At 43.7% G+C, this 12350-nt stretch overlaps 1 protein-coding gene across 1 annotated transcript; it reads left to right on the forward strand.

The window, feature by feature from the left end:
* Positions 1–7429: 7429 nt before the first annotated feature.
* On the forward strand, positions 7430–11306 carry SMIM32 (small integral membrane protein 32). Its single transcript, XM_054037892.1, has one exon. It carries the CDS (start codon positions 8365–8367, stop codon positions 8683–8685), a length of 321 nt encoding a protein of 106 aa, XP_053893867.1. The 5' UTR covers positions 7430–8364; the 3' UTR covers positions 8686–11306.
* Positions 11307–12350: the final 1044 nt, after the last annotated feature.

Consider the following 12350-nt stretch of genomic DNA (forward strand, 5'->3'; position numbering starts at 1 on the left):
GCACCGGGACTCCAGTAAGGGGCATACCTCTGCTATGGTAATCAAGCAGCGTCCCATGCCATACAAAATATACCATTGCACCCGCATGTGCAGATTTAAAATGCACTTTCCATGAGAGTTCATGTGACTTAACTATGCTCACTTAAATGTTCACAATAAACAAATGCAAAGGGAACATATGCATGGCCAGAGTCGGGTCATTTCTAAACTCAAACAAAGATTTGCAGGATTTTTTAATGCAGCATTCAACCATCTCAGCCATCTAGCTAGTGGGATATTTTTTATTTGGCACATCAAATGCTTGTATCAGGCCGACTGATTTCTGCTCTGCTCTGCTCACTCATGTGAACGCTTGAGTTCAAAGTCATCATTTAACTCTGCAACAGGAATGGAACCCATCTCAATTCATAAGTGACAGTCCATTTGGAATTCTCAGGACTGTGCAGCACCTTGCCTACAAAGGAGGGTGTAAGCAACGAAGAAATGACAGAAGAAAGACTTGTACTATTGAGATAAAAATCCTGTGCTGATCTTCAAAGTTTCCCCCTAGCAATACTTCTCATCATCCTCAACTCCTAATGCTAGCAAAGTAGGGTAAGGAAAACTAAGGCGGTGCCGTAATGCTCACACAAAGAATTGTGATCTGAGAGTTAGGTATTGTCTCGAATGATAAAGGACAGGTGACTGGTAGGGCTCATTCCCTAGTGATCAGACTTCCCTACAATGCAGCTCATACATTTAATTACAGTAAGTGTGATGATGTGTTACAGTGTAACAAGGGAACATTCCGGAAGATGGTTATATTTAGTCTGGATGCATTATGTGCAGTAATGGGGAAAGAGATTCATTCAGTTTTACTTGAAAAGATGCATGAAAGGGGAAAAGATTTTTTTCTACTTTATAGCCCAAAAGAATCACAGAGGAACTTATTCAGAACAGTGCAGAAATTACCTTTTACCTAGCCTGTAACTTGATTAAAAAGCATTGGTGGGACCAGATGACAGTATTCAAATCTAAGCGGAGAATTACTAGAGCCCATGAAGAGAAGTATCTCTTCCATTGTTTTCTTTACAGATATTACATTGCAGCCATTTCATAAAACTGTAGCGTTTAATATTAGGACATAGAGACTGCCCGTAGCAGAGTAGACCGGTGCCCCATCTAGTCCAAACCTCCTGTCTTTGACTAACACCAAATGCTTCCAGAAAAAAAAATGAATTTATGGAATAACTTGTCCTCGAGGAACCCACACACAGAGAATTACTGAGGTGGAAACACCAGTTTTGTTCAGATTATGGGGAATCATTGATCATTGCCTGGGAGAAATAGGGGAACGTTTGCCTTATTTTTTCACCTAGGAGATGATATTTCCACCTCAAAAAAACCCTCTCCTTGCTGAGGGTGAAACTCACCACAGTGCCACATAAGAGTTTGGAGCCCCCGCAAAGGGCCAAATCATGTCTCTGCCAACCAACCTGAGTAATTTGGGGCATAAGGGAAGGGAATGTCCTCTCCTCAAGTAGAACTGGAGTGGAGCCACTACTCAACTGATTGGCTTGACTATTCTCCTCAGTCTTTGCTCTCCCACATTTGCTTGGATAGAGAAGAACCAGAGGATCTATATAATTGTGGGCCTCAGGATCCACTCCAAGAACCCCCATGCTCCACAGTCTTCAGCACATGCAGGGCTCTTGCACTAATTTATAGTCTCTCTTGCCTCTCCTTCCAGACACATTGAAATATCCCACTGAATCGGTGGCTCTGTGCAGAAAAAAGAGAAAAGGGGAGGATTTGGCAGAGCACATGGCCACTGTGTTGGGATGAATTTCACCTTGATGGCATTGGCAAAAATCTCCTCCATAATGTGATGCACAAATTCTGATGGCAACTTGCAAGATACCGTTGTGAAGATACGCACAGCAAAAACTGACGCTGGAGCAGAGTTCTAAATGTTATACAAAAGCTATTAGGCCCATATTCTTTAGGCATCACATTTAGGCACCTAAGTAAAAAAATGGCCTGATTAGGGGCCTAAAACTTGGGTTGGAGATTTCATTTTAGGCACATTAATTTTTATTTCAAGGACATTATGGGGCTGGAGCACATGATTTATGAGGAGAGGCTAAGGGAACTGGGCTTGTTTAGTCTGCAGAAGAGAAGAATGAGGGGGGATTTGATAGCAGCCTTCAACTACCTGAAGGGGGGTTCCAAAGAGGATGGATCTAGACTGTTCTCAGTGGTACCAGATGACAGAACAAGGAGTAATGGTCTCAAGTTGCAGTGGGGGAGGTCTAGGTTGGATATTAGAAAAAACTATTTCACTAGGAGGGTGGTGAAGCATTGGAATGGGTTCCCTAGGGAGGTGGTGGAATCACCATCTGTAGAGGTTTTTAAGGCCCATCTTGACAAAGCCCTGGCTGGGATGATTTGGTTGGGGTTGGTTCTGCTTTGAGTAGATGGTTGGACTAGATGACCTCCTGAGGTCTCTTCCAACTCTAATCTCCTATAATTCTATGATTCGTCTATGACATCCGATAAGAAGTGTTTTCCTTTAGAGTGACTTTTTAAAAAAATATAGACTCATTATTTTCTTTCCTTTATAACATTTTGAGTCATTATAGCAGTTTTTAGGTTATGCTAGGTTACAGCCTATGATTTGTTACATTTTACTCTGCTAATAGAAACAATTCCCCTGGATTGCAGTTTACTCTTAAAAGCAGAAGGATTGTAATACACATTGTAAATGGTTATGTTACTGAGAAAGCTAATGTTTTATTTCCTCCTTCATTTCACTCAGCTGATATTTATCTTGATATGTACACAAAGGTTGGATCGTGTGCTATTCACAAGTGCAGAGTTGGGGAAAGACTTCAGTTATTCACAAAGGGACTGTCCCCTACATGACCCATTACCCACCAAGATTATCTCCTGTTTATTTGTAGTGGGTGAGTGATTGTTACAGCAAATACTATTACTTTGTCAGTCTGTAAAGCGAGTAGGAGACTGTTGGTGCGGCACCCACATAATAAATGGAATGATCCCTGCTTTCCGTTATAAAAACGATGAATAATTCATTTCAGTGTTTGATTAATACTAGGGCATTGGACCACACGTCAGGAGAGTTGGGTTCTCTTCCTAGGACTGCCATTGACATATCGTATTGTATCTTAGGCAAAATACTTAGGGCCAGATTTTGAACCCCTTACTCCTGCTAGTGAGTAGTTACTCACATGAGGAGCCCCACTGATTTCAGGGGCCTTCCTTGGCTCACCAGTGGGAGTAGGGAGCAGCAGTCAGACTATGCTCTGACTTGAGAGCAGAGGTGGGCAAACTACGGCCTGTGGGCCACATCCGGCCCACGGGACTGTCCTACCCAGCCCTTGAGCTCCCTGCTGGGGAGGCTAGCCCCTGGCCCCACCCCTGCTGTCCCCTCTCCCCCACAGCCACGCCGCACGGGCAGCGCTCTGGATGGCGGGGTTGCGCGCTCCTGCCAGGCAGCACGGTGGCCAGACATGCTGCTCTGAGCAGAATGGTAAGGGGGCCGGGGCTGGGGCCAGGGGGTTGGATAAGGGGTGGGGAGTCCTGGGGGGAAGTCAGGGGACAGGGAGCAGGGGCGGTTGGATGGGGCAGAGGTTCTGGGGGGTGGTCAGGGGATGGGGAATGTGGCGGGGGGGGTTTGGATAAGCCTGGGAGTCTCCGGGGGCAGGGGTGTGGATAGGGGTCAGGAGATGGGGAACGGGGGGGGGGTGGGATAGGCCTCGGGTCCCGGGGGGCCTGTCGGGGGCATGTGAGTAGGGGTCGGGGCAGTCAGGGGACTGGGAGCAGGGGGGTTGGATAGGGGGTGGGGCTCCAGGGGGCGGTTGGGGCAGGGGATTAAGGGACAAGGAGCGAGGGGGGTTGGATGGGTCGGGGATTCTGAGGGGGGCAGTCGGGGGCGGGAAGTGGGAGGGGGCGGGGGGCAGGTTGTTTGGGGAGGCACAGCCTTCCTTACCCGGCCCTCCATACAGTTTTGCAACCCCAATGTGGCCCTCGGGCCAAAAAGTTTGCGTACCCCTGCTTTAGAGGCAATGCTGCAACCTGTACCAGTCACAGTGACACCACATCCCTGAGTCAGGATTCCCCCCATCTGCGCCTTGCTCCAGGGGGTAGTAATTTGCTGCTGGCCTAGGCTTCCCCCTATACCAGGCCAGAGGGTAATGGGTTGGTGGAGTTCTTGAGGGAGCGAAAAGAAATAGGCAGGCACCCAAGATCTGGGTAGCTCATGCAAGAGTGCAGAGTGGAGGCTTACTGCTTTGCATGGGGGCGTGATCCAGTTCATACCCTAGCCCTGAACCTCTGCACCCACCGGCAGCCATGCTCCCCCCACCCTCCTAGCCTCCTGCTCCTCCCTCCGTCAGTGTGGCATCCCCGCTCCTTTCCCTCCCAGCGCTTCCCGCCCACCACCTAACAGCTGTTTGGTGGCACTTAGGACTTTCCAGGAGGGAGGGAAAGGAGTGGGGATGTGGCGCGCTTCAGGGAGGAGGCAGTAAAGAGGCGGGGCAGGGGCAGGGACTTGGGGAAAGGGGGTGGAATTGGGGCGGGGCAAGGGTTGTGCAGGGGCAGGGTGGGGGGGTCGAGCACCCACAGGGCAGAGGGGAAGTCGGCGCCTATGGCCCCAGCCATTAAAATGAGGATAATAATGCTTTGCCAGCTTCGTAAAGCTCTTTGAGTTTTAAAGGTGAAAAGGGCTAAGCATAGCAAGACAACCCTCCAATGGTGTTAGGGTCCACACACATGCCTTCGGCGCATCTTTCCCAGACATTTTAGAATCCTACTTATGGGAATTCAAAAACATTACCAAACAAGAGATGAGCGCATGAGGAAAAATTACAGACGTTGAACCAGACCCTCCTTAAGGATAATAAAGGAAAAGGATCAGCTCTTAATTTTGTAATTAAGGAATTATTTAGGGCAAATTAGCCGTCTTGAAATTAAGCCTAAATTTCCTGGCTTTAGCTGAAAACATGACTGACTTACTCCCAGGCTTCTTATTAACGCCTATATCATATTTTGGCCAAAAAGGCAGCAGCAAGCGCTTACTCAGTGTACGCAAGGTACTTGTAAAACATGCTAATGATGTCATTCCAATGCCAGCTGCTGGGTGGCTGGACCACAACAATTAACAACGGCTCTGAATGCAAATTCTTAACACTGTAGCTAAATTGTTATGTCTGTAGGGCAAAGAAAGCTTCCAAGAGCTTAAGATACAATTTTGTAGCAGCGAAAGGAACCATGTTGGCTGGCTACGTGCCTCTGTGCACGCCAGAACACCTGCAGGAAATGGCCGGGCCCCGGGAGAAGTTAGCTCCCCCACTCCATTCTCAGGCAGGGCCGGCTCTACCATTTTTGCCGCCCTAAGCAAAAAAAAAAAAAAAAAAAGCCGCCCCAAGAATGGACGGAATGCCGCCCCTTAGCATGTGCCGCCCCAGGCATGTGCTTCCTCCGCTGGCGCCTGGAGCCGGCCCTGTTCTCAGGACACAAAGCTTGTTTATATGAACCACCCCCTGGCATGGCTGTGCCATCCTTTGGGGCCCACACAGAAAGTGCTTATATTGGTTCACACCACTGCTTTGACTCACCAAGCACGCAGCACTGGGGTCTGCCAGACAGTGTAGCGAGCAAACACTGAGCTTGCTGAGGCAGGAGTGCAACTGGTCTTCTCGGTGCAGTCCCACAATGCACCTGTTGAGCTGCCCCCTGGCATGCTGCATGCAAGAGACAGACATCAGCTGAGGCAGTGCTGGACAAGTCCCACCTCTACCACCACCTTCTGCCTCTGAGTAATAAGCAGAACACCTCAAAACAGCCATGAAAACACATTTTTAAACTGGACTAAAATGCATCCATTACTTTTGTTTCCCACTGTTATGACGTTTACACTTGTGCATTGTGCTGGTTTTTTTTTTTTTTTTTTTTTTTTTACAGGCTTGGTAACATTTTTTAAAGGAGCTATTTATAACTAATACTTTTTCAAACTGCTGCAGCATTAAAATTTTCTCCATTTCATTTGTCTAATTCGGCGCCTCAGAGGCGTCTCTCATTTCTCCAGCTCGTTTTTTTTTTTTTTTTTTAAAGAGAGAAAGAGGCAGCTAGGCAGAGTTCAGTTCAACTCCTACCGCGCTAGATAGGAGGAAATTAGCAGATAGGACACAGTCCGTGAGGCCCAGGCTTGAGAAGAGCTGACCAGGGAGAGCAAATGCATTCCCCGACAATGCTGTTTACTTGGGAGAGCGTAGGTGCTGGAACCAGGGGTGTTCAGCCCATGCCCTGGCCCCTCTGGATGACCTGTCTATGGCTCCTGGGCGGCAAACACAATAGAGAAAGAAATTTAGCACTTTTTCAAAACGGGCAATGTAGAAAAAGAAATGATTCACCCCTGAATGGATGAATAAAGACTAATGTCCATACACCCTCGAGCAGCACGGGCCTCCTGTGGAAGTGCTGGTCCCAGGGAAGTTAATGGGCCTTCAACACAGGCTGAAAGTTAAGCACATGCTTAAGTGCTTTACTGAAAAGAGACAGACTGCTGACTCAAGGCCAGAGTGAGGGGTATGTGTACAAAGAGTCTTAAGCATGTGCCTAATTTTAAGTACAAAAGAGGTCTCATTGAAGTAGATGGGCTTATCCAGGTGCTTAAAGTTCAGCAGGTGCTTAAGTGCCTCAATGAATATCAGGGCCTAAACCAATCTCTTTTCCTGAACAGAAACTTTTTAAAAAAATCATTGTATATAAGATTCCTCCTTTTACATTTCCTCTCTTTTAAGGCAGAATTATTTTATTATGGTAATTAAAATGCTTAACCATCCAGAATTGGGATGTGATAAAAAAATCTTCATAAGCTGCTCTAAGGATTGCTTGTATTCGTGTCCTGAGGGTGAAGAGAGTGGTTCATAGTGTCCTCTCTCAAGCTAACAAATGCTCCCTCTTCCCCGTTGGCCGCCCCCCCCCTCCCATTTTTGAGTACTGATGGTTACAATAAAGTATTACCCATGTTTATCTGATGTATTGAAGTGAGGGATTGCTAAGGGGAGCTGGCAGCCAGCCAGCAGCTAATGGCAGTATATAAGTAATTTGATGAAAAAGAATTAACATGCTAATTGTCAGGGTGTAGAGGGTGCTGGGGACTATGTAGAAAAAAAAAGACATTTTCTTATTTACCCTAGAGAGACCCATTTTAATAACAAAAGTCCAAGGAAGAGAGAGAGAGAGAGACTCTGATGCAATTTACTTTTGCTTTGTTTCCCACCCCCGTCCCCATGTCTAGCTTTCCACCCAGAGCCTTGAAACTCATGAGGATCTATCATGAGATCTCTTCCCTTTTAGCATCAAGTCACTGCAAGAAGCATTCAGCACCACTGTGTAATTCTTCCCTTCACATAGTAGCAAGTGACGCTGTGGTGGAGTGTCTGTTTAAAGGGAAAAGTCACGTTTCACATATTTATGCCCAGATCCCAGTTCCAGCTAACAGCTTAGCTGGAGCAGGGGTGAGGAAGAGGCTTCGAAAGAGCTCAGAACTTATTTTTGTTTTAAACAAAGGAGGCTTTTTTTTTTCTTTAAAGCAACTGAAAAAGCTAATCCAGAAAGCGAAAGCTTCTCAGTGCTAGCTGCACAGTGCACAATTAACAGATCAAGAAAGTCAACTAATGCTACAAAGAACCAGCATTCCAGCAGTGAGGAGTTCCCAGAGGGAGGGAATTGCAACTGCGAATTCAACTAGATGTCAAAGAGGAAGCTGCTTCTTTTGGTGGACGTGGACCTTATTTAACACTGGATTTGTGTGCATCGCTCTTCAGATAATCACCTGGAAATCTGTTGTGCCTTCCCTTCAAAACAAGCAAGTGCTGCTATACAAAGCATTTCTTCTTCTCTGTTTGGCTTACAGTACAGGGTTTTGTTAAAGAGGAGAGTCTTGTTTCTATGCACGGGAGGCTGCCACATTCCACTCCCAGGAAAATTAAGAAGATCCTGTCAACTCATCCCAGGTAACCAGTTCAGTTCACACAGAAGACCCAGTCCATTTGGCATAAGCCCTGGTTTTGTCTGAGAGAGCAAGTGCCCGAATAAGAGGTATATATATAGATATATATATACACATTTTTTTCTGATTACTATTTGAGGATTAATGATGTAAATGTGATCCAGGGAGACTGAAAGAAGCAAACTCACTGAGCCATGTAAGTGAACTGAATTGCTGCATTTACGTTTATACAGTATGTGGCTGGATTTCAGCCCGTTACAAATGGGAACAGTCCTTTTCCACACCAACGACTGACACTTTTGCTCTCTTCTGATACACCTACAGGGGAAGAAAATTTAAGCAAGAACATGTATAGTGAATTGTTAAATTCAACCAGTGCCACTGAAGCTCACCTAATCATTCAGACCAATACCCCCTACCTGAACAGCACACAGAGACCAGTAAGCTCCTCCGCGTTTTATATGTCAACAGCCAGGGTGTTAAAAGAAGGGGAAATAAATAAGCCAGATCTGGTGACTTACGTTGTTCTGTTTTTCTTCCTGCTTTTGACTGTGATAATAATTGTGCTCTTTATTAACTGTCAGTTGAAAAATTCTTTTTTTGCTACTCTACCTTATGACAGATCACTCAGAGAAACAAGGAGTACATGGAGGACACAAGCTGTCTAAAACCACAAAGGGGAAGCCTTGTTTAATACAGTTTTGCTTTGATATATAGCACTAGCATGAGCCAGAAAACCTGTGCAATAAAATGTTATTTCCTTACGCTGTTAGGTGGATCCAATCCCCTTTTAAATAACGTTTGGAGTCTCGGTATTAAGAGAAAAAATTCCTTGCAGGGAAAAAAAATTGCTGTATGTATATTAGAGTAGATGTAAATAAAAAGTCCTTTTATGAATTAAAAAGATAAAGCATTATTATGTTTAATTTATGTACAGAGATACATACAAAAGAAATGCATTGCAGATAGTAGAAACCTCTGTTTAACTCTATATGTATGCAAATTTCATCACTGACCCATTCAATCAAGGTACAATGGCATTTGCCTTGACAATAATCTCTAATTTGTACATCTGGTGGAACTGTAGCCTGTATTTGGAAAATCATGGCATCAAATGTAGAAATGTTAATATATTTACTTGAGGGCCACAATGAGGAAATCAATTTACTTTACAGACCCATTTTGCTTTATTGTTACTGGAAACATGTGGCAATGTAATGGAAGATATTTCTGGTAAAGACCGTAAGCCAAACATGCATCTCTTTTAGCATCTCTTCTGTGATCCTGTTAACCAGCATTCTTGATGTTCTAGTGCAGGGATACTCAGACCTCAGTGACTCAGGACCCAAATTAGTGATCAACATTACCCAAAAGATCCACCGTAGTGTGAATTTTTTGTTTCATTTACTATAGTACTATTCATATTTAAATAGAATGGCAGGGGAAATACTTAGTTTTTATATATTATTCTCACAGCAAATAAGTTATTAACTTAGTAGAAGTTCATAACTTAATTGGTTAATAATATAGTAAAACATCTTGATTGGTAAATAACTTAGATTGGTTAATAATTAAATCACAGTGTTTTAATGTCATGTGCTGCTAAAGCTGCAGGAGACACCTTAAAGAGCCACTTGTGGCTCGCGAGTCACAGTCTGAGTATCACTGTTCTAGTGTCTCTTGGTGAGATTTTCAGGCCCCAGTTCTGCTAAATGGACCACTTAAGAATGAGGTAACTTAGTTTAAACTTTCTTGAGCAACAACAACAAAAGCTGCATTAACCAATGTATCAACCCAAAAGGATCATTGGGGTGGAAAAATGCCACTGTGGCATGGAAACTAATTATGAGAGGATAACATCAGTCCCATTTTGGTGCAAAAAAAAATGAGTAACAAATTGAAAAGCAGGAATCACAATTTTATAAGAATGGTTACTTTAATGCTCACAATCATTTTCATCCCATGCTTTTGGCATACTACTGAAAAAATTAGAAGCATGGATGGAGGATGGTGCCATTTACTCAGCAGTGGTCACTGGTGACAAATTTAAATTGCAATTAATTAGCAGTGAGGTGCTGTTATAAGAGCTACATGAAAATGTCTGTTTATACTTACTAATTGACTTGATACTTTACGTGTACAAAAGAAGTGATTTACTACAGAGCTGCATACTTCTAGTCTGTAATCCCAGTTTTGCAGAGAAAGAACTGCACAGTGACTGGTATGCATCGTCATTCTAATTAATAGTCAAAGAATGTCATGTACCCAGTGGTTCACCAAGGTTGAGGCTGTAGGTATACAGGTGTATGTATATAGACACATACACATAAGGCCAGATTCTACTCTTAATGACACTGGCACAATCCAAGTGAAACAAATGGGATTCAGCTGGTGTCACTAAGAGCAAAAGTTGTACGTATGTTTCAGTTCATTAACATACAGAGTATCATGGGAATGTTGTGTGTATGTAACTTCTTTTAAAGCCAACTGTAAAGAGTTTACAAACAGATAACATACACACATACAGTAAGCTGATATAGACACAACCACATGTGTATGTGTGTGTGTGTGTAACCTGTTTGCAAGCTCTCTTACCTTACAAGAAATGTTACCATTGACAAATCAACTATCCTTTTATGCTCTCAGAGTAGTGAACACTTTATGCTTTTATCAGAGAGAAGAACAAAACTACCATATAACTAGGTCTGACTTTTTTCACAAGGAGCAATTCTTATCTCACTTAAACCAGTTTAACACTGGTGTAACTCCAAGGACTCACTCGAGTATAAATGCAGTGTTTATATGGGAACTGCATTTAGCTCAACACATCTAAATGTAAGAGTTAGAGGATTAAGTAATCAAACTAGGCAATAAATGGCTTTTATACAATGATAGTGTGTTTTAAATGATCATAAATAACAAGTTTGGTCTAAGAATTTCCATTGGCACAACAATTACGACCTTTTAAAGTGTGTTTTGCATTGTACTGTAATTCATTTGTATTAAAATATTCCATCACACAAGAAAAAACACAGCAGAATCCTATTTTTAAAGGGTTAATGACAAGAGGAGGGTCATCAAAAGAATATGGCACACTTACAATGATATTTACAATGGTACTTGGTAGCAACAACAGTTGACTGAACATCTGCATTTTTCTTACCAGCCCCCAAAGATGCTACACATCTCTGGTGTGTTAATGCAATTTTAACAAATGTGGGGGAGAGATCAGATATATTCTCTTTTACTAAACCCAAAATGTTGACAGCAAGGCCACAGACAGGGGACAACCAAGGATTATTTAGAAGCATTCTTGACCATGAATTCAATTTTCTTATGCCAGCCCATGACTCCTGTTAAGCATGATAGTAAATATTCCTTGTGCAAGGTTTTCGCACTTACGTTACTAAAAAAAACATATGTCTAGTATTTGTGTATGTACTATGACCTCCTATAGGATTGCTTAATGGTGGCAATACAATTTCAACTTCTCTGCAAAGGAGATTATACTTTACCTCAAAGAGCAGTGTACTACTGTAAAAAGGACATCACCTTTTGTACTTAATAACCATCTGAAGTCTGACACAAATTCTGTAACCATGAATATGGCCCTGATTCAGAGAGGCACTTAAGCAGATGCTTAACTTTAAGTACGTGAATATTAACTCCAATAGAGCTACTCATGCTTAAATTAAGTATATCTAATATGCCCTGCCAACTCAGAGCCTATGTGCTGAAAAGGGTTGGAGTACTTCTTGTTATAAAGCTAGGGACATGAACCATTATTCCTACCTTGCCCCGGCAAGTTGACTGTGACCTTTTCTCTTTGATGCCACTCTTGCTACAATTAGCCTGGCCATTGTCACTGCACGATTAGATTGCTGTAATGCGCTCTTGAGGGGGCTACACAATGGGACCATTGGAAACCTGCAGCTGGTGCAGAATGCTGCAGTCTTCTTTTTAAGTGGAGTTACATATTGGCAGCACATTGGACCAGCACTCCTTGATCTCTGCACTTGCTTCCAAAAAGCTTCTGGGTTAATTTCCAGCTCTTGGTTTTAACCTCTACAGCTTGGAACCTGCTTACCTGACCAACTGCCCTGTGACACAGCTCAGATCGGCGACGCCGTCGGGCTGGATAGTCAAGATGGAGCTGCTGCCAGTATGATCTTTGCAGGAGGCCTTTAGTTTTGGAGCTCGGTCTATCAGAGCCCAAGTTCGTTAGCATTCTAAGCAATTCCCATTTTTCTTCTCTCTTTTCTAAGGCCGTTGAGGAGTGGCTGAGCTGAGGTGGGCATCGTGGAGTCACTTCTTTTGCACTGGTGTATGATTT

The sequence above is a fragment of the Malaclemys terrapin genome, chromosome 8 (assembly GCF_027887155.1).
Source record: "Malaclemys terrapin pileata isolate rMalTer1 chromosome 8, rMalTer1.hap1, whole genome shotgun sequence".
Classification (NCBI taxonomy): domain Eukaryota; kingdom Metazoa; phylum Chordata; order Testudines; family Emydidae; genus Malaclemys; species Malaclemys terrapin.